The sequence below is a fragment of the Chaetodon auriga genome, chromosome 15 (assembly GCF_051107435.1).
Source record: "Chaetodon auriga isolate fChaAug3 chromosome 15, fChaAug3.hap1, whole genome shotgun sequence".
NCBI lineage: Eukaryota > Metazoa > Chordata > Actinopteri > Chaetodontiformes > Chaetodontidae > Chaetodon > Chaetodon auriga.
This window is the reverse complement of record NC_135088.1, coordinates 7,715,026-7,741,567: the sequence shown is the minus strand read 5'-3', so window position 1 is coordinate 7,741,567 and position 26,542 is coordinate 7,715,026. Positions and strand designations below refer to the sequence as shown.

Here is a 26,542-nt window from a genome sequence, read left to right as displayed (position 1 = left end):
AAGACCCCACCCACATCTCCCCTACCAGGTTTGGGACGAGTGGGGGATAGGACTTTTTTTTTTTTTTTTTTTTTTTTTTCTTTTTTCGTGGCCTTGCAGGTCTGGAACTCATTGAAAGAATACACACACACGGACACACATGCGTGCACACACACACACACACACACACACACACTCAGACTGTTTGATGAACTCTGAGTAGGAGGAGGGGGAGGGGGAGGGGGAAGAAAGATAGAAAAATACTGCTTTTCATACTATCCCTGTACACAGTCTCTACTACATTAAACTGTTAACTTCCTTCCTGCTTTTACAGTTTTACCCTGAAATGAGAGGTTTTCATCTACTTCCCATGAAGGATCTTTGCTTTTTCTTCCTGTCTTCAAGTGAAGCTCAGAGTGGTGTTCGACTTTCACTCGTCCTTTTTTTTTTCTGTGGAAGAAAAAGACGACTGAAATGCCCCCAGAGGAAGGCACTAAACTCCCATCTGCTCCTCTGGAACTGTTTGCTTTTGTGGTACAGTGTTGTTGACAAAAAAAAATGTTTATCCTCAGTGCCTGCGTATATTAAGGTTTAAGAGAATGACCATTACTAGTCTTAGATCCCAGATCAGCGTACATCTTTGAGATGGATTCCAAGCTTACAGTTACTTCACAGTTGTAGAGCAAAAATCTGGACTGTGGGCTGAGACCAGCATAACAAGACCCGGAAGTGGTTTTCCCTTCTTGGTTTGGTTTGTCAAGGCCCCGAGCTGTTTTTACTTGTTTGGTATCTCAACATCAGCAAAGTGGCTCGTCTGAATGTGTGCATAGTGCAGAATTTATGCTGTGTTTTTGCCAGGTGTACACGCAAAAAGCTTGACTGCTGCATTTTGTTCTGAGTCCACCCTTTGAGGTCCAAAAACTTGGCCATTTGATATATATATATATATACAGGAGGTCGACTCTTGCTGTTTCAACATTGCGTGGTATCTATAGGCCATATGTCGTCTGCGTACGTCTCCTGGTGCTAAATTCCTGTGATACGTTCATATGACATTTAGATAAAAGCAATACATTCGATCCATTTACTGCAGAGCCCCGAACGATGCTCTTCAAGGCACTGACAGCAGGTCAGCCTTTGAAAACAATCTGATATGCTCTTGAGCAGTTATCTAAAGTTGGGCTTGTTTAACTATAATCAGATCCCAAGAATGCGGATCTGTTTCTTTAGGGCCCCTGCATGATAAAAGAGCGGATATTCTTTCATGAACTTCCAGAAGTACGATATGAATTTGTAATTTGGCTCGACTTTTTTTTATTCCTTTTCCCCTTGATGATGGATATAGTCCTACTTTTTTCACATAGTGCGGTCGGCTGGGGATCTCTGGCTGCCACAGCAGGATGCACAGTATGTCAGGCATGTTAAAGAAGTACATAATGTTTCTGTGGATCCGAATAACACATTCCGCAGTCAGTCCTCTGTGAAGGGCAGAAAAGCACAAAATAACAGAACAGTTCCAACGACCTTGTTGCTCATGCCTCATTCATATCACGTTCATCTCTCGTCCGCAGAGGGAAAGCAGTCGCTGAACTGTCTGCTCGAATGTGGTGCAACAGTACCAAACTTGTCTTTTACGTTAGCTTATGAGGTTGCGTCTGCCCTTAGTCAGCAAGTTACCCAAGAACACAGTAATTACAACTCACACACCGCTCATTCTTTCACACTTTGAAGCTCCACACATGCCTTGTTACAGTGATATGTAGAGCCTTTTGGGGCAAGTCGTTTTTCAGTCAAGTCTCAGAACAAGGCTTAAATCAAGTTTCAGCTCTGTCTGCAGCTTTGTAACTGAAGGTCTGACGTAAAGTTGTCAGTCTTATCTTGTGTAATGCAGAGTTGACTTGTGACTTCTTAGTGCAAGACCTGAGACTTAACTTGAGACTGTTATTAAACTTAACAGTTGACTTTGACTTGTCTTAAATGACTAGAGCGTCCAAGTTCAAGTCTCATGTTAAGTCTCATGTTTGTAATAGTGAGTTATTAAAGTCCTCGATTTTTGTGACCAGTCTGAACAGAGTCTGTGCTTTAAATCTACGACTTTGGTCTTATGTCAAGGTTTTAATTAGTCAAGGTCCATCTGAAGAGCTTAAGTAGGGGGAAAAAACAGGAGGAATTCATGTGTGGTGGTCAGCCTGGTGATTAAGAGGTGAGTGCTGAGAGCAGCTTTCTGTGGACCCTCTCTGCGTTCCCGTCTACCTCCCTCACTCTCCCCAGGAAACAAAAGTTGTTTGATACCCTTGGTCAATGCCGGCACTGAGATTTACCATAAAGTCTGCCTCAGCCGTAGCTCCGAGGCAGCAGCTTTCCTTCCCTCCCTCCCTCCTCAAAACAAGCCCTTTTCTCAGCCTCGCTCATGAGCTGCCGTGCATACAGAGTGGGCAGTGTTGAGTCAGAGCTTCTCTCCTGACCCCTGAGAGCTTTGGAAAACCGTCAAGAAAGCTTTCTGTTTGAGGAGTGACGAGGAGAGGAGGGGAAGAAAGAGGCCGAGCTGGAGGAGGAGGAGGAGGAGGAGGAGGAGGAGATGTACCGTAGGCGTCCAGGGGTTGACTTTCAAATCTCTTTAGTTTTCATGAGCGGTCCAGACACCGTGTCCTCTCGGCTGCTCTGGCAAGATGTTGCCAACGCCTTAGAGACTTGGAATGTCTTCTCTCATTCTTCATCTAGTTAATCTCCTTTTTAATAGTCTCCACGTAGTACAGGCCCAGTTCCCAAAAAATTGGGACGCTGAGTGAAACATAAATAAAAACAGAATGCAATCATTTGCAAACGAACTGTTCACGGACCACAGTTTAACCAAGCCTTCCTTTGGACATGCAGTAATGTCTTTGGTTCAGGCGTGTCTCTCAAAGCGCTGAATCTCGCCCCGTCCTTGTTTGTGAGCGACCGAGCCTTTTGAGTTTCAAGTCCTTTCGTGTTCTTTAAGCACACTTTGCTCACGTCCCAACTTGTTTGAAACGTGCTGCCGCCATCAAATTCGGAACAAGCAGATCGAGTTTTTACAAAAATCAATGAAGTTGATGAGGTGAAACTTTGAATGTATTGTCTTTGTGCTGTTTTCAGTTGAGTATATGTCAGTACGATCACCAAGGATTCATCGAGGTACCATGAATGTCTATACAAAATCCATTCAACAGTCAACAAAATGGCTAAACTGAATGACTTTTCTCTCCTATTCAAAACGCATTCCTTATTCACTGACTATGTGAAGTGAAGGTGATTTCCTGCCTTTTTTGTTTTTGTCACACATCTGAGTCAGCTAGCAGGCTGCCGTCAGAGATGGCTCGGTTGGAGAGGGCAGAGGTGGGGTCTTTTGGAAGTGGGTTGTTGGTGGTTGTGGTTATTGTGTGAAATGTGTGAGATCTGAAGTCTGTCAAGGAAGTTGTTTATTTCCTCTAGTGTTTATCACAAGATGAGCAGAAGTCACAAACAGCCTCTGTCTCTCTCCACCAATAAACAAACACATATGGTTTTGTGTTGTCAAGGAAGCACAAAGGCATTTTTAGTAACCTGGAAGAAACGGTGGAGATGTCGGGGGGTTCACTGCTCAGAGACGATCTCCTGTGAGATAGATTCATGTTTCAGCAAGTCTGCTTTAGATTCTCTGAAAACAAATACCATAACCCCGTGATGGAGGTGATTCAGGAACTTCTCAAAACATGTCCCCTTTTGTGTCGAGGATCGCGTTACGGCCTTGACTTCCTGCCCAGTTTATATGTTTGCATTAGAGCTGTCTCAGTGAATTTATTAGAGAAACTTCAGCAGCTAAAACGAGGAGAAAATAAATGCTGGCTCTGAAATTTCCTGCATACCGTTAAGTTAGAGGAGTGTTTTAAAAGGCCTATTTGTAGCCGTTTCTTGTTATTGTTATGGCGACACAGCTCGTCTGTGCCTGTGGTTATTCGTGCTTGGAGATAAGGGCACTGGAGTAGCATTTAAGCTGTCATGCAGACATAATTTGCTTTCCCAAAATCATTTATTCATGACTTGGAAAGGCCAGCTATTCACCTAGCTCCTTACCCACCTCATTGTGCTGTCAGTGTTATTGATGACGTGACTGTATTGTGTCTGCATGATAATTCACCAGCCATGTTTTGGAAAAGCAGCTGTGTCCTTATTGTCCTTCAGTGGACGTCTAACTTTTTGAAGTTGCTCTTGACAAGAGCATCATCCAAATTACAGAACAATTCAGCATGTTTTTACTAGGAAATATTGCTTTTTTTCCTATATGACATACATATACATGCTCAGTATAAAGGATGATGAGTAGAAAATGTAATTTTGCTGTGAAATACTGATGAATATTCTATTACTTTAGCATCACAGACATGTGCGTCTGCTAAGTTAATGATAAGTTTGGCTTTTCTGACTTCTAAGTCTGTTTTTCCTTCTTTGTTACAGGCAAGATCCTGTTTAGGAGGAGCCATATCAGAGATGTGGCCATGAAAAGGCTGAGGCCCATCAACGAGTACTGCAGGGTAAGTGTCTCGACCAGAACTCGCCTTCAACCTGGAAATCTGCTGTGGTCTTTTTTTGGTCTAGTTCATGAAAGCTACAGTCACGAGTGCGCACTTCCATCTTCAGTACAAAGAACTAAAATCAAGGCAGAAAGCGCAGTGGTCAGAGGAAAAGAAAAACAAGCATCCCACCCACGATGCATTAACTTAGTCATGAACAGGAAAATGGAAAATAATCTTTTGGTGCCCTCTGCGTACAAGTCGCTGTTTCTCTTCAGCACATTCAGGCTTATGCTGACTGACCTGAACATCTGATTTCAGGAGAACTTACTGAATGTTTGACTACGTGTCTTCTTGTGTGATTTTCAGCGTGACAACATGTCAGTGTCCCAAATTTATAAGCCGCCACCGTCGTCTGTCAAACAGACGCGCAGACACTGTAGTTGTTAAAAATTCAAACACGTCCTTATGTTCATTAAAGTTAAGCTCATAGCCGCACTGCGAGATTTGCATAACAACCAGATTTATAGGATTACATTGTTCCAAGAACAGCTGTATGAATAATGCCAGTGCCCTTGCCTTCTAAATTGGCACTGTATGGTTTGTGCCATGCTAAATTCCCCGGAGCAGGCCTTCGCGACAGCAGGCATCCACCACGCTGAGGTGTCCTAAGAGCTCCCCAGGTGCTCTGTAGCTGACAGTGACCTCCCTGCCAAAGGATGCAAACTAAAGTGGAATTGCTCTTAAGGGATCAATAGTGTATGAGCAAAAAAAAAAGTGGGAAGAAGACGTTGTTGGAGCTCCCAAATATACAGTAAACTCCCATGATCCCTCTGGACAAGAGCAATTATAAATGTACTTAACGTGTTAATGCTGTTTTGTTGCTGTCAGTGGCAGAAGAAAGGCAGGGTGGGCGTAGAGTGTGTCGTAGCGTTGGTGGTGTCTGCTTTTCCATTTGAAATACAGCGTTTTTCCACCAGTTAAAAGGGAGATAATGTAAAACCTGTGCATTATCCAGTCCATTACATGGCTTTTTACCAAAGAGATTAATCACTTGGCCACAAGAAAGGGGGAAAAAATGTAACTGTGCATTCTCGGGCTCTGCTGTAGCAGAGCTGCAGGCGTAAAACTGCCAATAGCTAGCAACTAATCGCAACCGTTTGACAGAAATGGAACCACAGCAACCTCAATGAATACATTATGATTGATGTTCAGCATCTTAGCAGCAAGACGAAGTGGTTTGCCCTTGAAGTAAATTCAAAGCAATATCTTAAAAAATTTCCATTTCTCTAATTTAACTTGCCAGTTGTTTATCTACAGTAACCAAGGAGTGAGTCTGTTTTGCAACCAGGGGTCATTACTTTTTATGATGAGACATTTCCAAATGGGTATCTTGGCCACAAAGTCACATGATTTAGGTGTGAAACACTGCTCTGGTATTCAGAAACACCGGGCAGGATGAGCTGTTGTTGTATCTCATTTAGTGGCGGTAACTATCAGCAGAGAGTTGTGCCAAAGGCAGAGAGCTGGCTGGTGCTGAGCTTGCTCCAGTCAGCACATCCACATCCCATAGGCTGTGTTTTTGTTACATTTTACAGGCTTGCCTTAGGGCCTCTAAACCATACACACCCCCATCTGTCTCTCAGAGAGAGGGGAAACTTGAGGGTGTTTTTACAAGTTTGTTCTGACTTAGCCTTTGCTCACGTCTTCTTGTATTTCCAACTGTATTATTTCATCATGCGACCGCTTCTCGTCTCCATAAAGAGCCTCGTGAAACGGTCACTGTACAAATCAGCTTCTGATGTGGTGCTGATGGGCCTTTTGTCACTTCTTCCATTGGGAATGAGAAATAACAATTCTCAAGGCCTCAGAGTGAAGAGGAGAAAAGTTTCATGAATAATAAACAGTGTTGAGGACTGGCGTGGCGCGGTGACTGTGCAGCTACTCCACCAAGTGTCGTCTGGGGTTAAAGGAATGTACAGCTTGTGTAGGCAACATCTTTAACCACTTATGTGAAAAATAAGAGTTTGGGGGAGGAATGGATGGAGTTGTTGGTTCGTGTCAGTGGGTGTGGATGTTTATGGGAATAGCTTAGGCACACCAGTGGCATTGCTGCAGTCGAAGTTGTTTGTGCGGAAAAAAAAATGAAAAAAATGAAAATAGTGGCTGGGGTCCTAAGCTCCTGTCTTCAAGTAGTTTGAGGACAAAATGCCTCTGAGCATGTGAGAGCATTACGTGGAGTGGAAGGGAATCCGATCCTGTTGGACTGCCTTTAAATCTGAGCAGCTGGATGTCGCAACTCCAGCAGGCCAGTGAGCCAAACGCCGTCTCACACATCAGTAGTGTCAGTCACACATACCTGAAAATGATTTGAAGCATTCAGACCTGTGATAGCGTCACGGCGTGTTGGATCGCAGAACGCGGCGTTGGCAGTGTATCCTGCATATTATGATAACCGCTGAAACTAATTTGAACTTGACTGGAAGCAAAAAATAAAAACTGGCATTTTCATCCACCCCCGTAGGCAGTCAGGTTGACAAGGTGAAACTTCGTGTTTTTCTCGGGGAAGAGCTTAGTCAGCCCTTCTGTAGCACAGCTGAGGCTTTAACCTGACTCATATGGAATTTCCCTGGTTGTAAAGTCTTATGTTTTTATTCACATCAGGAAACACAGTCGGTTAAGAAAGAAAGAAAGAAAGAAAGAGAGAAAGAAACATGGAGGTTGTTTGCATAAACCAAGTGTAAGACTGCTGAGGATGACTAGAAAGGTCACACACATTGTTGAAATGCATCACATCAAAAGTTGCTGTAAAAGCAGTTTTCACCTGACCTTCATCAGCCGGTGGGATGTGGGAGCGAAGTACATTCATAATCCCTTTGTTTGTGAATAATAGACTTATTTTTAGTGGATGATGCCTTTTTCAGACGTAGCCAATGCAATAATCTGACCTCTTAAACCTCTGTTGTTGTTTGTGTTCGTCCAGACTGAGGCTTCCCATTGGCCGTGTGTGTCCACGTGTGAAAAGATACTGTGCACAGATATAGTCACAGCGTACTGCACCGTATGGAAGAGCACATGTAGATCTGTCATTCCCATTACCTATTTTTCATTGGAGAAAACACATGTGTGCGCGCACACACACATACACACACACACACACACACAAAGGCACACACAATTACCTTAATGCTGCCTGCTGTAAAGAACGGCCATAAAGTCCATTTGCTGTAATGTACCCTGAGGCCCCCCCCCCCCCCCCCCCCCCCCCCGTCTCTTCCCTGGGGAGAATTGTAATGAGTGGACGAGCCACAGTCTGACACGAGGAGGGGAATAAATCCAAGGAGACGATAGCCAGTTCAGGATGCTCTCTGACCTCGGGCACAGTGCAGCGTTCTGGGCCGCAGGAGTAGAGAGGGGGGGGTCCCCTGGAGGTCATCAGTTAAGACCTTAAATCAGCTGCTTGGCTTCGGTGTCTCAGGATGTGAATGAAACCACTGTACGAAGGGAGATTATGTTGATGCAAAATAATATCACACTGTATGTATCGTGAATCAACAAACACCTAAGCGGGCTCCCTCACGCTCCATGCGATTTTGCAGCTAATGGAAAACACCAGTTACACTTTGTTCATGGCAGCAGTCCCACTCCTTTCTTACAACACAAGCTGCTGGCATGAACTTGTGGCCATAACTATGACAAGGCAAATGTTGCACATGGGACAAGGGCACCTTGGTCGGGTCTTTGGCTTCCATTCTGTATCTGTCAGAGTATGAGAGGCAGACAGGACTGAACTGAAACACTTACGAGTATTAAAATCAGAGGTAGAGGCCAGCAGAGGAAGCTTGATGGATAGCATTGAGCCTTGCCTGCCAGCAGAAGGAGGAGGAGTGGCCTTGCTCCCTTAGCTGTAAGAGAAATAGTCACCGTGGGGTCGTTGGCAACAGTTATTCTGTCTGTTGGTTTGGGGCATCAAGCTGTGGAGGTGATTATCTGTTCCACAGCTGCCCTTTAGTGGGTAGCTTGAAAGAGTAGGAGAAGCAGATAAAACCGACTCAGGAGAGAACAGAAAGAGGGGCCAGAAACAGAGCGAGCGATAGCACGACGGGCCGTGTGTGCGAGGGAGAGCTCACACCAACGAAGACAAAGACGAATGTGGCCGTTTTGTCTTTCATCTCTGGCCGCGTTGTCAGGATCCATCTCCGTGTTGCTGGTGATCCTCCACAGAGGCACAAGATTAGGGAGGAAGGTCGGCAAGACCGATCAATGAACTGAGCTCAGAACCAGAGAAGAGATGAGCTGGTGTGATTGGGAAGCACTGCGAGAAGAGAAGGGGAAATGACTCATTTTACTTATCATTTTTTATTTCAAAGTACTTTGTTTTTGCTCTTTATATTAAAACAGAACACCAACGGGGACAACAATACATATTAAGAGACTAGAAGAAATGGTGGAAACTTTATTTCCGTGTGAAATGAAGGAAAGACAGTTAACTGTGTAGCTTCCATGTCTGAGAGAAAAGTCTACACAGGCAGTTGATCGGACACAAGTATGAAAAACTTATGAAAACGAACATTAGACAAACATGTTGCTCCACGCCTTGTGTCCATTGTAGTATTTATACCTGCCGTACTTGCATACAACCGATGATTGAACGCTATATTTAACCTCTGGTTGACTTCTGAGTGCTCTGAAGTGACTGTACTTGTCAGAGTGTGTGATTAACCAAGTTTCCTGCTGTCTTTTGTGCCTGCAGGCCCTCATTCAGCTGCCAGTCTACATCTCGCAGTGCGAGGAAGTCAGAGTGTTTTTTGAGACCAGACCTGAAGACCTCAACCCGCCCAAGGAGTAAGTCCCACACATGTGCGCGCACATAGACACCCACACACGGGCACATTTGTCAGAAACCCCCAGGCTCATATACAGTGGCAAACAGCCGTCATTGTTCTCCTGACTGTCATGTCACGTCCTGCCAACATCTACCCCCAGCCTGCCGGTAATGAGCGTTCATTACACCCTCTAATGGATATGATTTCATACTGTTGCACTACTTCCTGTTGGATTTATCAAGCAGAAACATACGCAGTGGGCCTTTTAAATGCTGACTTAGCACTTAAGCATGTCGCTGCGGCTCGGTTCAGCCACCAGGCTGCAGACATGGTTGCTCTGGAGGCGTGCAGACCTGTTCGGCAGTCTCTTGTAAATCTCACTCAACACATTATCGTCGTATCCAGCGCTGACAGTTGCAATGTGCCGAAACTAAGGCGTCAGCAGGCAATGAATGCCAGCGTCCAACACACACAAGCAAGTGTTGACGCACACATAACTTCACACGCGGGCCTCAGTTACAGATGTGTTGTTATTAAGGTTACCAGCACCTTCGGGGCAGTGGAGGTTACGGGTGGCTGGTTTCATAGACACCGTAATGCGAGGCTCACATTTTGACCCTGGAGATGGTTTTTACACCAGCGGCTGTCAGCTGACTTATTAGTTTTAACCTCTCTGTCATCACGTACTGATGTGTGGCACCGGGCGTTGAGAAGTTGTCTCAGTTGGCAGGAAATTGAGTTGATAAGTCCTGTGATATATGCTGGGAGTGCATGTAAGGCCAGCAGTAAGCCAGCAGAAAGTGGGTTATTCAATTGGCAGACTTTGTTGTAAAATCTGGGTCATGGAGACAATCACTGTGTCCGAATCCCTTACTTAATGCTAATAGTATAATAAAATACTAATAATAGTGTTCACCGAGACAGATGGATGCACCACATACACAGAAACATGGTTAGATTATGATCATTATTATTATTATTATTATATCAGGGATCCTTGTACTATTTTGCATATGAGTAATACAGTACAATAGGTGTCAACTTTTTGGTCCGTCGCCATCCATTAAGTTTGTGTTTTGGCCCTCTGATGGACAACCCTGGTCTGTATAGTCACATCCAATTTGGACACAGCTTAAGATTTTTCACTTTTCACTTATTGTAATGACAGTTTATCTGGCACAGCTCGGTTCAGGCAGCGACAGTCGTGCACCTGCCTCGTGCAGGTGTGAGCGTGTCTTTCTCACATGCCCATCGTCCCGCCGGTCACCTTGACATTTAAAACTCGCCTAAACTGTTGAGGCGGTGAAATTGCAAAATGTTGCTCCGCTTTTGGATTAATTTTTGATGCCGCAGCTCCTGGTTGATTTGACCCAGAGGCCGCTCAGTCTGTATTTTTTGTGATGATAGCGTCTTGTGAAATGTTCTGTTTTGTGTTGGTACAAAAACGAGACGATGCCTGTGCAGCCTGCTTTCATTTCACTGTGGGTCAGCACGCATCCGCTGTCGCCACGGTGCTTTGATACTGCAGCAAGAGTTTTCAACTTCGAGCCACAAAGTGCATCGAAGTTTTATAAACTTATTCTTTTGCAATGTTGAGTGAATACGGTTATGTAAGGCAGCGCAGTATCTACATTCATATTCTTGGTATCAGGAGTGACTTACACTGAGTGAGCAGCTGGGGGTTCTTGCTCAAGGACAATTAACAGGACACATTGCTGTTACAGGGACTGAGTATGTAACGGGTACTTGCACCAGCCCGCCATATTGTCATCTATAATATAGATGGATTTAATGTCACTTTGAAGTGTGCTGTCTGTTGCGGTCAGATGGTTTACCGAGGCTGTGTTGCTCTCAATGCTCAAGCCTGTGATAACATAAACAGAATTCTGTGAATGTGTCGGTCAGCATCTCTCATTCCAACATTTTGACCAGCGTGATAATAACCATAACCCTCTGAAACTCCCCCATAAAAACAAACGTCCTTATATCTGTGTTTGATCGATGCCTGAACACACATGCACACATTTTGTCTCCTGTCCTCCCTCAGAGGAGGTTGCCAAAGACACATACCTCCTTACTCCTCATACAAAACCCCCAAGCATGCGTTGGGAGAGGCAGGAAAGAGACGGAGCCTTTACTCAAGGCGGATGAACATAGGAAAGACCTTGGTTTGTCTTTATTGAAATTGGATTACTGCTTTCTGCCAGTGCAGCCTGTTGTTTGGCTGACTGTCAACGGGGCCGGTGTACAGACACAGCAGCCAGTGTGGGAGAAGATTTATCATGGACTATAAATCTGCTGCACCGAAAGGGACATCTTAGACTACCAGAAAAGATGGGTAAGAAGCGAAGGAGTCTGAGGAAAAGAGGAAGCGTTGGGGCAAGGAAAGGAAAGTGGAAAGTAAGGGGCATCACAGGGGAAGAAAAGAGAGGAGATGAAGGGTCGGTTTGAGGTGAAACAAAGAGGGGTGGGGAGAGATTACGAGTGGGGGGATTTCATTAATCATTCAAATGTATGAGCTCTCTGTGGAATGGCACCTGTTCGCTGTAAGGTTTGGCTCCAGGTGTAGAAACCTGATGGCTTTTGTTTTAAAGGGTCTGCAAGAGTCAGAGCCCACAGCGAATATATCCACACAAGCTCCAGCAGCAGCAGGTTTGATACATGTCTCATCATTTGCCTTTTCTCCTGTAAGAGCAGACGCGTGCACTGCGTTCTCACGAGTCCTCTAATTGTCCCATTCATCACGTTAGGGGCCACCGTACAGCACGCCTGAGCCGTGGCTGCTTGATGCCAACGCTCCCAGGGAAGCTGAAATTTAAGTTAATGTTTTGTCTTTAAGTAACATGAAAACTTGGACGTAGGTACAAAAAAAATAATCATATTAATGAGGTGTAATATGAGCGGCTGTGTCTGGGGCATTACATGACCCTGATTTCACCTCAGTTCAAAACAAGCAAACATTACGCACACACACATTCCTGCTCTATAATAATCCACAGCACTGGTACTGCTTTGGTTGGCCCGGCCAGGGATTTCTTTTTATAGTGCGTTAATGGGCACGCTTATGGGTAAAGATTTATCGAGACTAAAGCCTCTGCAATTAACAGTTCTGCCGATCGAACGGTGCTTTATGTGGCTGAGAGCGTTCATGTTGATGCGGGGAAACGAACAAGCAGTAGTTGCCAAGGGAGATGAAGGAGTGAGTGAAGGAGACGTGGAAGATGTGGGATGGAAAAAGGAAGGCTGTAACGTAAGGGAGTGATATTTAGATAACGAAGAGGGCGAAATGCTTAGATTCAGTCACCGCTGACTTATCGGGGCATCTGGACATCGAATCAGCTCCTGACTGCTGCTGTGGAGTGATGGTCTATTTATCTGGCTAATGTCTAAAGCAGACACAGCAGATGCTGTATTGAATTTAACATCAGACTGAATTTCAGAGATGGGCTATGTAAAGGCTTTCTATTCACATCGGCCTGGAATAAAGAGACGGCCAGACAGACGTATTCCTCTCTCGTGCGTCTGGAGCATATAAATAGATCTAACCGATACGTCAACATTAGCAATTATTGTTGATTCTTTGCTGGAGTAATCAGCGTAAGTGTTGTGCGGCATGACAAATTCAAAAATCAAACGAAACAAATCAAAATCAGATCAAATTAAATCGACTCAAAGTTTATTTAAAAAGCATCGTTAGTGCCAGTTTGCCAGGCGCAGTTAATAACCGAAAACATCAACAGTGACAGATAGTGCCAACGGCGGTAGATGCATAATGGAAGAAAAGCAAACATCGAACGGTGAAGCACAAAAACACAGCCTTCTGTTCTGTACTGCAAAGTCTAGATTAAACATAACAGATCACTGTCTTGTCTCCTTTCACGTTTTAAGACATTTTGTGATATCCACGAGATGACGTGAGCTGTTATGAATCCTGAAAACGGTGAGTGAGGAATGCCTCCACAGCTCTGTTATCTGGAAGTAACGTGATGATTTCCTCTCTTCGACAGGGAGCCCATCGGAAAGAAGAAATCAGGTATGTGTTTGAGATGAAAGCGGGGTTGGGAGGCTTTGGCTGTGGTGTGTTGTTTTTATTTTATTTATTAATTTTTCATGAAAAAAAAATAGTTTAGAGGAGAAATTAAAAAAAAAAAGTCAGGTGCTCTATTGTTACTGCTTTAATGGGGCTCCACCTTTTATGACATCTCTTCATAACAAATCCTCCACAAGCCGTCTGTAGTATATAACATGACATTATCTCCATCTAGTGGTCACTTAGTTTCACACAGGTAAACGCAGGATTCCACCATCCCAAAAGTTTCATTAACAAAGACGTTTTCTGTCTGTATCCTCATGTTTTCCTGGAGGTGAAGAAACCACCTCTGCCATTGTTTTTCCTCTCCATTCATCTAATATTCTGAACTTGCATCAATGTCACTGTTTTCAGTTTTCTTCTCCATCCGTTTTCCTTTCCATTAGGGATTGTGGAGAGAGCGACTACTTTCCTAAAGCGAGGTAGTAAACACTTGGTGTGTGTGTGAGACCCAGCGGGTTGCTAGCGGCCTGCTCCCCCCTCTCCTCCCCCGGCCTGGGCAGGTGGGATGTGGCTCTGATGAAGGCTTGGGGCTTGCATTGGTTCCGTAAAGAAGGCATAGCTGGTGATCTTTAAACCCTGAGTGGCTCACGTCTTGGGTGTTTTTAAGTGTGTTGTCTTGGGAGAGAAAAGACCGTTTCTGTCCCAGTAGAGAAGGTCTTTATTTCTGCCTGTGTGTGTTTTTACTTGATAAGTAGCGTTACACTAAGTTTAACATTATGGACTAGTGATTTAAAAGTTAACCTGGGTTATTTGGGTTAGCTTGTCAGTCCATCTGATCATCCCAGTTCAAACTAGCCTCGATTAGCTTCCCTGACGATCTGCTTCTGAATTGATTTTCATGTGCCCTCAGTCTTTTGCTCTTACGTTAGCTAACTGTGGTGCTTTGCTTAAAATTAAACTCAACCTGATTTTAGTTTCCCTGCTTTTTGAGATATGTTTGCATTACTAATATCCACATTTCTGATTCTGAAATGAGAATCTATTACAGATTTGCTGCTGCTCACTGAAGGATGCATACACGCAGACAAAACGAAGCTGTTTTAGGAGCCATCTGATCAGAGTTTTACCACATCTGTACTTTTCAGATCTTTTACAGTATATTGAACTGCGCTGAGACCTGTTTCCTGTCGGCCTGTTGAAAACGTGTTCATCCGTACCTTCAGTGATCTGCATGCTATGCTGGATTTTTAATGTCCCCTCACCACTCGTGCACTTAATGCAAAGGCATAATCATTGTTAAAATGGCAGCGTGCTACGTGTCAACCAAAGTATTTTGTTTTGAATTATTTCAACATGAACCTTAAATACAATCTCTCAGGGTTTTTTTTTTTTTTTTTTTTTTAGAAAAGTAGTGCTACTGGGTGTGTTGTGAGCCCTCATGTGATGAAGATGATTTTTCTCAGGCTGGCTTGGTGCTAACATTGGTGGTGGGTCCTCGTGGTGCTGGTTTGTTTCTGTGTGGAAGCCACAGCCATGTTGATGATTGACTTAACCCTCGACACTTCTGAAACCCCCGCCTCTCACTCCCGTCCTCTGAATCTCCAGTTATTCCTCTGCCAGCTCATTGTTTCCCCTCACGCCGTCTCTCCAATCACGTCCACCACCTCCTCTGCTTCGTGTCTGGGTGAATCTCCATACTCCAAATAAGCCTCCTCTCACTTTTTACTTAAAAGCTTTTACACAAATTGTGACCTTGGACTTGTAATTGGCATTTCATCAAAAACGAACTGTTCGCTTATTATAGCTCTCCTGATGCATTTGGGCTGTTTTGTAAAGACCGTGGTTAAATTGGATTTTCGGCCAAGTTCCTTAAAGTGCCTATAAAATCTGACATTTTAAAAGGTCACGTTCCCTCAAGTCAGTGAGATGCAAGGACTTTAAAGGTCAATATCTCTTATCTCCTAATGATTCCAAGTTCAGGAGCATTCCTTGAATATCACATTAACAAATATTACCACACATCCTCAGTGAAGAGCAGCGGGTGATGAGTGGAGGCTTATTTACATTATTGAGATTTCGTCCTGAGCCTGTCTAACAACAGAGAGCAGGAGTGAGCACGGAGCTAACCGAGCCTCCGTTCTGACCTCAACAGGAGATTCCGCCTCAGCAGACCCTCTCCTCCTCGACCAGTACGTGGCAGTAACGGACTATGAGAAGCAGGAGAGCTCTGAGATCAGCCTGCACGTGGGTCAGGTGGTGGAGGTCATTGAGAAAAATGAGTCCGGTACGTTCTGCACAGCATCCAGTATACTCCTCAGTTATTTTTGCAGACTGAATATATGTATAACAGTAATGGATGGAAACGTGCTTTAATTGCCATTTTCTTCAGCCAAAATTTGAGCGACATTACATGAAATATGAAATTTAAAGAGCACAAATCCGTCATGTATTTCAACAGTGAACAACCACAAACTCAGTCGAGATATCTTGTTTATCGATGGTTTTCTGTTCTGCTCCTTTAGGGTGGTGGTTTGTCAGTTCAGAAGATGCTCAGGGCTGGGTCCCTGCCACCTGCCTTGAGGCACAGGATGACCCTGATGACTTCACTTTTCCAGGGGAAGAAGGTACATAAAGCTTTCCATCTGGGTGCTATTGTTGAGATTCAGTGTCCTCTCAAGGAAGATTTAATAATGTAAAGAGGCCATTTAGTATTTACTCTCGAACTCAGCTGTAGGTGGCTGGGGTACTGGGATCAAGTTAAACTGTACTTGTATGCAATTTGGACAAAAATGTTTTGTGCAGTTGTCTTTCTGTTGCCTTCTAAAGGGCAACACACACCAGACTCTCTATATAAATAGAAAATAAGTAGTCATAGCTCCGTGATGTGCAGATCCAAGCAGCAAATGTGACTAAATTTATGCTGAAGGTGAAGGTGTGCATTATATTCCCCTGGTGTGTGTTCCCCCTAAGAACAGCAACACAAATATGTTGAAATACCTGAATTACAGAGCACTCATGAACACAAATAATACATGGAAAGAAAACATTAAAAGGTGAAACTTGAACAAAAATAAGAACAAATAGGTAAAGAAATGCTATCTGTGACATAAATATGAGTGAAATTCCATAAAAAAAGCCAGATTTAGACGATACTGTAATGATACTTCACAGCACATAGTAGCGGCCCTGCTAAGCAAAGAAGAGTACCCAGCCAGTATGTAAATTACAGACCATATTTCAGGTCTTGGCAAGCCGAAGAAGTATGTGGTTTTAAAGTGGACATTGAGCTGGCTGCCCTGTCTTCGTCGGGCAGGTCACTCCTTACAGCCCTGGAATTAGACTCATCCACATCTGACATTCACATGCGCAGACATGTAGAACTATGATACAAAAATAGAAGCAAATAAATTAGCAACTGAGCACATCACACACAAGAAAGTAAGGTCAAGCTGTCCATATGCTAGTCAGCATTAGTTTAGCAAGTTCTCCAGTAATGACAAAGATTTAATTAAATAGCCGAAAGACCACGTTCATCCTACGGACCCTAATTAACCATGAAATATATGGTCCATAACCTAGTATTAACAGAACAAGTTATAAATTGAGCTGCCTTCTGTGGCAGTAGCATGGTACAGCAGCATACTGCTAAGGAGAGCAGATGGGGTTTGAGGGTTTTGGGGTTTGAAAAGAAATAGTTCATCTAGCATGGATGGAACCTGTAACACTAAAATGATTGAAATGTACACAAACCTGGAGGGATTATTCGTCAGTGAGAAACTTTGACTCCCACCAGGCCCACCAATGCTGACAGTGCTTTCATTTAGGATGAAAACATCCTCCAGATGGCTTATGTAATGTTCACTTCCTATTTTGCCCCACGTACTGTGCTGGGATGTCAGTGCCTCGGAGATTCTGGTCACTGCCAAGGCACATGGGTCGTCGCAGAACTTTAGGGGATCTATTCAGCACAGGCTTTGGGCAAGGTGGAGCGCACGCCTTTCTTCTCCCCCTATTCTAAATGTGTGTGTGCACACATGCATACACAACTGTATGCATGTCTGTCCATGTGTATGCATGCATCGTTTGCTGCATGACAGATCCAAGCATGTCAATTAAATCCTTGCATGCAGAGTGGATTGTGCATTTTGTCTGATAGAAATAAATATTATGTACTGTACCATTTCAATTAACCAGCATTAAACACTTGGTAGATCTGTAGTATTACACAGAGTAACTGTAATATAGAATAACAGCAGGAGTAGCTACTATTTTTCTAGTAGAGTAACAAGTTTGTCCTGTTTGTGGTCAGTATTTGTGGAGGATGAATGTGTGTTTTATGTGTTGTACATGTGTGTATCTTACATCTTCTCACTCCATAAGATGCTGCTCAAGCCTTGCCTCATTTTATCACTCAGCTGATGTAAAACCAATGACAGTATCTCATCCTAAACCACTAATGAAAGGTGTCGTGATAGAGAAATGATTTTGAACCCTTTCATTAAAAGGTTGCAGACATTTTTAGCGCACACCAACCACAGGAAGCTAAAACAGTTTCATAAACACAACACTACACACCGTCATGTTACAGATTACAAGCGAGAGTCTGCAAGCCATTGTAATCCAAGTGGGCCACTGTGCACTTTGTCTCCCATGCTATTACCCTACATCAGCATTTAATGTGCTCCCCTATTTGTGAGCCTATACACAGTCATCTTCAGGCATTGTGTCCTTATGTTTAACAATGCTGCATTTTTCTGACTCCAGAAGAGAAGTATACAGTGATTTACCCGTACTCGGCCAGGGACGAGGATGAGATTGACCTGGAGAGAGGCATGGTTGTGGAGGTGATTCAGAAGAACTTGGAGGGCTGGTGGAAGATCAGGTAATAACATTGATGACGTTAACTTTGGAAAAGCAAATATCACAAATATAAAGAAAAATCTGTATTTGTGAAAGAAACCAGTAATCTTAATCTATTCTTAATTTTATTTTATAAACATTTACATTTATTTTAGCTAATTAATTCTATTTATCTGTACTTACTTCTGAACTCCTGCTGCCTTAACACCCAATCTTTCCTTGTGGGGGATCAATAAAGGATTATTACAATGATTGTACATCTGTCCTCCACTCAGGTACCAGGGCCGTGAGGGCTGGGCCCCAGCCTCCTACCTGAAGAAGTCTGACATCCAGAGCCAGAAGCAGTCAGCAGGGGCTGCTGCTCATGCCAGTACCAACGACCTAGACGGGGGTTCTAAACACAACCAGCAAAACAATGCCGCCAGAGAGAACCGAGACAACGGCCATAAAGAAAACCGACTCTCATTTTTTTCAGACAAAAGTAGGCAGTGAATTTCAAATCCAGTGAACTGTTGTTTATCTGTTTTGCTGCTGCAACACTTATTATCTTCCAAAACTTTCTATCTATAAAGTAACTTGAACATAAATAATGGAGGGATATGTGAAGACACTAAAACTATACAAAAATACAGTGTTCTTGTATGTTAAGTAACCTTCGATCATTTGACAAGGTATTGATTTGCTATAGGCTACAGTCTTATTGTCCACCCACAGTCAGCACTCAACACCAACAACAAACTGTTCGATTACTTAATGTTTTCTTTCCTCGACAGAAGTGGGATCGAGACACAGACCTCCTCCACGCAGAGATCTTACCATTGTAAGAGATCCTGTTCAAATCTCCATTTGACAAAGATGTGATTCTGCTGTATTGTAACTGTAAGACTCCATTTTTCATGAACTTAACCTCCATGTGTCTTTCTCACATTCCTCAGCCACGTGGTACAAACCTACCCAAGCCCCCAGTTCCTCCTCAGGTTGAGGAGGAGTTCTACACCATAGCAGACTTCCAGACCACCATCCCTGATGGTATTAGCTTCCAAGCTGGAGTCAAAGTTGAGGTGGGTCGATTACTTTCCTCAGCTGTGTTAAAATAAAGAATACAGTGAAACATTTGCTTTGAATAAAAATTTGTCTTTTCGTTTATTTCCAGTATTAATTTTAAAGTGTTTTTTTAACCTACCAGGTGATTGAGAAGAATGCAAGTGGTTGGTGGTACATCCAGATAGATGACAAAGAGGGCTGGGCCCCCGCCACCTTTATTGACAAGTACAAGAAGACCAGTAATGCCGTGCGACCTAATTTCCTTGCCCCTCTTCCCAATGAGATGGAGAAGCTGAGGCTGGAAGATGGTGGTTCTTCAAATGTTTCAGGCACAGATGAAAGCTGGTCCAAGCCTTTACCAGATGAGCCAGCCTCTGAGTCCCGGCCTAAGTTGAGAGATTGGAAGTCCAGCGCCGGCAAAGGGGCATCTGGGCCTTTACCTCCAGCCCCAGCTGCCCCTCCAGTTGAAGAGAAACCAGCTCTGCCACCACGAAGGGAGTCCATTAATAAGAGCTTTGAATTAGAGGTAGCAGAGAAACCAAGACCTGATCATTCCAAACCTTTGCCCCCAAAACCCCCAGCTCCTGGGGTCATCATGCCATTGGTTCCACCCAAGGCAGCCCCCTTCAAACCGGACAAACCACAAGATACCAAGAAAGAAGACAAGAGCAAACCTCTTCTCCTTCGGAATGAGATGGGTCTTGAATGTGGTCACAAGGTCTCTGCCAAAGAGGTGAAGAAGTTTAATCTGAAACCAGTACCCAAACATCCACCAAAACCCAAATCAGATGCACAGGAGGAGAAAGCAGAGGCCGCTGGCCCAGCAGTGTTTATGAAGGCAAAGCCAGTGATCCGACCTAAACCTGTTCCAGCTGCCAAGCCAGATCCTCCGGCAGAAAACAAACTAGACATCACCAACCTGAGAAGCAAACTGAGGCCATCAAAACCTGCAGACGCCGGCTCTGCATCTGATGCCTCTGCAGCAGTGAATAGTTCTCAACCCAGTCAACCTCCGAGCTCTTCCCCCATCCACATCCCTACTCTCAATAATGGAAAGCACTTTGAGGAGCCAAAACTCCCCCCAAAACACATCAATGGCAGCCATAGCCAGGAGAGCTCATCACCCCCTGCAAAACCAGCAGTGCCTCCACACAAGGAACCCCCCCAGAGACCCCCCTCCATGGCTCCAAGGAGACCTCCTCCTCCAAAGAAGGAGAACCCATCCAGCCCAACTGAACTCAAACCTCCTCCTGCACAGGATATGCCCAAGGGCGCACCACCGCAACTCAGCAGACCCCCACCCCCGAAACCCAAAGGGTTTGCTATGCCACCTCCAAACAAAGAGAAAGAAGAGCCCAAAGTGAACAAAGTCCCGATTCCTCCCAAGCCCATGGTGAAGAGCGAGAAGCCCGGCCCGCCCAAGGACAAGCTTCCACCTTTACTCAAGGATCCCGGTAAGGATGAGCTGTACCTCGCTGTGGCAGACTTTGAAGGGGATGAAAACACATCCAGCTTCAAGGTGGGTACAGTGTTCGAGGTGCTGGAAAAAACCGGCAGCGGCTGGTGGTTCTGTAAAAATGTACGAGAAGAAGTCGAGGGCTGGATCCCCTCGAATTACCTGAGCAAGAAACCTTAGTGCGAACATGCTCTCGAAAACCATCGCCATATGAATAAATAAACTAAGGATTTAAATGAACAAAATATCACTAGTTTGTAGCTTATTAGCATTTTTTTTATTTATAGGTACCTTTTTTTTTTTTAAATTGACACATTTTTTGTTATGTTTCATTTTGATAAAAATATTCTACCTAAACTGAACCAGCAATAACACATGACCGTGTGTGGGGTCTTGTGATGTTTACTTCTTTTAGTTTTTATCTAAATATTACATGAACTCTTAGGTAAAAAGGTTAGATGCTAGAACAGCAGCAAATGTATCTCCACCCATGCCTTCTATGATACGGTGCCTCTATATTATATGCAAAGTGCTTCAGTGCTTAATATACTGTATGCAACTGTAGACATAGTCCTTCTCTCTGAAAAAACTCAATCTGAAATGTGCATTGCAGGAGAATACACTAGATGTTCAAATCCAGCCAGTCTTTCCCCAGCAGTAGACTAAAAACCTCTTAGACAAAGACTGCACAGGAACTCACTGGGGGGGTTCAGTGACTATATCAGAGCTTACAAGTGCTATTAGCAATTACTAAAAGAGATGTCTTTGCCAAGTAGAAGTGCTGTTTGTTATACTAGAAACATGCATATTAGTTTTCCGCGCTATTGTAATGCTTTCTTCGTTGACTGCGTAATTAATGTTGCAGTGACTTGTAACAGATGTGCACTTTGTCCGTCATTTCAGATGAGGTAAGTTTAAGGTTTGCACACGCTGAAGGAAGGGGAGGAATGCCACAGTGCATTTTATTTCTTAGTTTTAGTAGTCATTTTAGTAGCTATGTTTCGTTTTATACTCACTGTAACAAATATCCGCCAGTGTAAAAGATGAGGCTAGAACATCCAAACGGCCGAGGTGAAAGGAAGCTCTCTGTCAAAGAGTCGTGACGCCTGACTTGCAGAGCATGTCTGCATATCTGTACCAGATGCCTAAGGAATAAGAAATTGGAGATCTACAGTGATTTGTGCAATGATTTACAGTATTGTAAGTGTACAGTCTGTTCTTAACCGAAGTTTGGTGCTCAAATAACAGCAAAGTATGACCATTGTATAAAAATAATGTTTTACATTAATGCTTGACTGGTCTCAAGCATGGTCAGTATAGCAAATTATTTTTTATTGTACAGAAATGAGAGGCATATCTTAGCTGTTGTCACTTTTCTTTGATGGCCCATCTGTTCTTTTACTCTGTACTGATGAAGGGATTAGAAGGAGAAAAGAGCCAAGGAGGAGTTTGGTTGGGTGATTTATGGGATTTGCCAATGAGCGGAAATACAGAAGGTTGTGTTGTTTCTGTCAAGAGACAAATGAAAACTAAGTATGTGAAAGAACTGGCTGCTAATTTCCCAAGTGGTCCAGAAATGATTGTCTTCTATACAAGTGTTAGTTTACTAAATAAGCAAAATTGGAAAATAGAATTGTATGTTCATGGTTGTTAATACAATCAGACAAGGCTTAAAGCTGTAACACGGATTCTGTTCTGCTTCTAGTCGCTATAATGTTATTCAATCTTCCACCGACGTTTTAGAAAGAAATGACAGCAACTAGAAACAAAAGGGCAAGTTTTCAACACGCTGTACCTGAAATCATCGTTCAGGTATGTTAGACGGATGAATGCAAGAAGGTACAGTACAGTGTGAGACAAATGGGTTGATGGTGTCGTCATTTCAGTATTGTAATCTTATTTACTTTTTTTGCTATGTATTTTTCATTACATTGAGTCTCCTTTTACTTAAGTCAATAAAAGTTTCTGATTTTTCAGTTCAGCTGTCACATTGTGTCTCAATCTATTTATATAGCTGATGGTATGAATTAATAGTTTTAAAAAAAATCCCAGAGAAATCAGGTAAAGACAATATTCTCTCTTGTTATTAATCAAAACTTTTATGCTAAAACGGTAGATTTCTTTGACCACTTGTTGCACTGAAATGCTTTGTCTTACACAAGCGGATCCTCTCCCAGCACAGCCAGTGTAGACAACGTTGCGTTGATTCCAAGTGGCCAAAAACCAAACAAAAGCAGGTGTGTGGTGACCCACCTCTCATACCGTGTGCCGGTCCAGTTCTTGCAGGTGTTGAGGGAGCTGGTAGCTTCTACAGTGAGAGAACGAACACATGATTGGCTACGGCAGTGTAGAGCTCGCTCACGACAAAAGGTCTGTGCGAGTACTTGAAACTTACTCTAACGTACCGGTGATCCTCCTCTTGCCTCTTCTTCACTCAGACTGAGAAAACTGGAGCATTATATGTATTTTATAAAACATATTTTTTTAAATCGAAGACTCTGCCATCATGTTAGTCTTCGTAATGTGTGCTCTGATCATGTCACTGCTGTTAGAAAGAGCCTATGCCACAATCCTGTAATTAGAAAATCTGCCTTTATTAAGAGTTATTTACAACAGTGGTTCCTTCTGATACAGTTTCATTCACACTCACAACACCTCCATACAAACAATGTCATGTAAACTGAGGCAGAGAGGAAGGCATAGACGGAGCCATGAAACATGACAGGAGAGAGAATTTGTACAAGAAATTTAAATACTTTTGAGAGAGTTTTTGGGTGAGAGGGAGAGAGAGATTTAGCCGTACCTGATTGTTGACCTGCTTCAGTGTAAACCTGCAGGCCAAACAGCTTTTAAAAAAACAACACGTTCTCTCATCAAGGCAACAAGTTCCTCAGCTGCAAACTGTAGGTTTCAGTTAAACATTGAACGTCCAGCGGACTAAATTATTGCTTTCCAAGTACTAAAAACGATGGAGATGGAATCACTTTTAAACAAGGCGGTATCTTTCCAAACTCCATTTTTGGAGTTTAACTCTTCATATTATTCCCCCTCTCAGTGCAAAAGAAAGCAAAGTTTCAGAAAAAATAAACCTCTTTAAGCTGAAGACATACATGTAATATTGCACTTTGGTTAGCAGGCAGTACATTTACTGCACACGGTATAACAATTATACATTTTTTAAATTCAAATTATATATATCCCCTATCGAACATCCTTCAAACAACAACAGTATTTTTGCTTTGGCTTTGTCAGTTCCCATCCAGTGTGACTGATTTTACAGTAAAAAAAAAAAAAAAAAACACAACAGAAAAACACAACAGCTCCACTTTGTGATAACGATTAGTCTTCCCTTGTCTGTTAAAATCTCACTCCTACAGAATCATTAAAAAAGAAACTAGTAAATCTGATCTCGATTCAGCCTCATCCCCCATTTCAAACACGATACAAAATAATAAGCACATCCTTCATACCATGGGTGTGTTGATTAAAAAAAGAGAAAGACGATACTTAAATTAGCTTTTACAGTGATGAATCTCGGTAAGGTTGTTCTCTTTCAGTAAAAATAAATAAAGGCAGACTTGAGCTGCTGTAAGACATGCATCTGACAAAACAGGTCGATTAGCCAAGGCACACGGAGATGGGGACAAAATAGAGAGAAGCTTGCAAATGATGACGTTTTGGGTGTCTTTTTTTTTTTTTGGTCATGCTGTTTGGAAGACGGCACTCATAATTTGGGGTCAGCAAAAAGTGCTCAGTTACTGGCTCACCAGCTTTCATAGGAACAAAGATTCAGCCTCCTCATGCAAAAAGAAACGACTGCGCTGGGTGCGAAGACACCACAAACTACTGCTATTACTCAACAAAAAAGTGTGTTTTTCTTCAGTATTGACTCATTACGACTAAAAATTACTTTGGCTTCTTCAGCTTGTGGCCGATAAGAAACGGAAGTTAAAGAAATTAAAACACTGTATGGGAGCCGATACTCTAATCGATTCATATGAAGCAGGCGATGAGTTTTAAATCAAATACTACGACACTTTTTTCAAAGAAAAACCTTAGAACATGAGCTAAAACATAAATATTCACTAAAACTATTAAGGAACCTAATGGAGGGATAAGTACGCTGCCATTACAGGCGAAGCCAATTAAAACGGAGGCAGCAGGCACTTGTAACGCCTGTGGGTGTGTGTGTGTGTGTGTGTGTGTGTGTCTGCGGTCATGAGTTGGCCAGGAGAGGGTGGACCATCACAGCGGATGGTTTTATGAGGCGGAAGTATCTTGGTAAGGCACAAACTTGGAGAGTTTGTTGGGAGAACTTGGGTTTGGGCAATCAGAAATCTCGCTCATCCTGAAGAAGGCCTCCTGCTCCCTTTTCTTCATGTTGAGCTCCTCCTCAAGGGCCTAAGAGGTGGAAACCAAACCGCATGTTAGATTTTGTGACTGAGTTTACTGATTACTGGTCTACAGATTACACAAAAATGTGACTTACTGAGCTTCATGTGCTTGAACTCTGAGAAGAGCCAGGCTAGCTGTTTCCCCCTGCTTCCACTCTTTATGCTAGGCTAAGCTAATCACCTCCTGGCTCTAGTTCCACACTTAATGCAGATGTAAGAGATGCTATCGATCTTCTCATCCAACTAGTACGCATATTTCCCAAATTGTTGAACTACTCCTTTAACTAGCCGACTCAGCTCTGTTTTTAAATTGCTCCTTTGTGCACATTTGTGTACAAACAGTCACTTCCTGATTCCATATTCTTACATGTAGAAAGAAGCTTAAGACTATCTGGTCACTTGAAGTCTGTCATAAGCACATGAACGATCTCAGTACACGTATGATGTACACTTATATTTTCTAACATGTTGTGACAGGAGACGTACCTTCTTCCTGGGTTTCAGCTGATCCCTCCAGGTCTTCAGCAGGTGGTTGTGTTGTTCGTCCAGATGTTTGAGCTTCTGAGTCTCGTTCTCGATCAGCAGGTGGCATTTTTCATTCTGGAGCACAACACACTCTTGTTAACAACTGCAGGCCATTTATCCGGCCACATTTAGTGCTTTAGGCTTCGATGGCGCCGTGACACAAGCACGCGGGATCGAAAAGCGATGCCCCTCATTCACCTGCAGCTGCTGCAGCTCTCTGATGTTGCTCTCGCACTGGCCGACCATCTCTCTCATCTGGCTCTCGTGTTTCTGCTGCTGATGCAGCCTCTCGCCCTTCTGCCGCTTATCCTCCTGCTGGGAAAACTGAGAAGAGACGACGAGAGTGAGGCGCTGCTTCATTAACTTCCTGCTTAAAGACGGCGTGAGATGAACTCCCGCTACCTGTTTGATCTTCTCTCTGTCCTCGGACGAGCTGCCCGTTGAGTTGATGCGGAGGCTCTTCTTGAACATGGCCATGCGGGTCTTGGCCTCGCCGCGCTGGATCTTAGGCAGCCGGTTCTTCTCCTGCTGCTGCCGAGCTTTCAGAATCTCGATCATTCGCAGATTGTAGCACTGCATCTGTTCCTGCTCCTGAAGTGACACAGGAAATAGAAACATTCGTGTGTGCAGGCCAATGTGGAATATATATACAGACAAGTCAATTCTGGGCAAATGTAACTGAGATCAATTTGACAACCTCAGTGCGAACATCTTGAGCTGCAATGCACTGATTTACCTTCTCGTGTTTCTTGAGGAGCTGGTGCCTCTGGAGGAAGGACTTGTCTTTCAGCTGCTGCTTCAATAAGTGGTGTCTCTCGTAAAGGTTCTTCTCCTCCATGTCCCATATCGTAGCTTCACGCTCTAATCACAGCAAAGAGGGCAGAAGACATGTCCAAGCGTTACTGAATGTTCCA

General features: G+C 43.5%; 2 protein-coding genes across 8 annotated transcripts in view; one reads left to right on the top strand and one right to left on the bottom strand.

Annotated features, from left to right (window-relative positions):
- sh3pxd2b (SH3 and PX domains 2B) overlaps window positions 1-26,542 on the top strand; it is a 67,303-nt gene that overhangs the window by 13,811 nt on the left and 26,950 nt on the right. For 2 of the 7 annotated variants that reach the window (XM_076750317.1, XM_076750324.1), the window contains exons 4-14: window positions 4,435-4,511; window positions 9,244-9,335; window positions 13,324-13,349; window positions 15,502-15,633; window positions 15,872-15,973; window positions 17,249-17,332; window positions 18,114-18,231; window positions 18,485-18,690; window positions 18,983-19,029; window positions 19,145-19,270; window positions 19,396-20,707. In XM_076750317.1, coding sequence (XP_076606432.1) covers window positions 4,435-4,511; window positions 9,244-9,335; window positions 13,324-13,349; window positions 15,502-15,633; window positions 15,872-15,973; window positions 17,249-17,332; window positions 18,114-18,231; window positions 18,485-18,690; window positions 18,983-19,029; window positions 19,145-19,270; window positions 19,396-20,707 — 2,322 coding nt within the window. Of the gene's footprint in view, window positions 1-4,434; window positions 4,512-9,243; window positions 9,336-13,323; window positions 13,350-13,792; window positions 13,829-15,501; window positions 15,634-15,871; window positions 15,974-17,248; window positions 17,333-18,113; window positions 18,232-18,484; window positions 18,691-18,982; window positions 19,030-19,144; window positions 19,271-19,395; window positions 22,686-26,542 lie in introns of those variants that run through there. The other 5 variants (XM_076750321.1, XM_076750318.1, XM_076750319.1 and 2 more) reach the window with 5 other exon arrangements.
- The window catches only part of stk10 (serine/threonine kinase 10), a 40,747-nt gene continuing 37,489 nt past the window's right edge, over window positions 23,285-26,542 (bottom strand). Inside the window, exons 16-20 of the mRNA XM_076750316.1 lie at window positions 26,365-26,489; window positions 26,031-26,219; window positions 25,827-25,952; window positions 25,590-25,703; window positions 23,285-25,110 (exon numbers count right to left, since the gene is read on the bottom strand). Coding sequence (XP_076606431.1) covers window positions 24,970-25,110; window positions 25,590-25,703; window positions 25,827-25,952; window positions 26,031-26,219; window positions 26,365-26,489 — 695 coding nt within the window. The 3' untranslated portion in view covers window positions 23,285-24,969. The remainder of the gene's footprint in view (window positions 25,111-25,589; window positions 25,704-25,826; window positions 25,953-26,030; window positions 26,220-26,364; window positions 26,490-26,542) is intronic.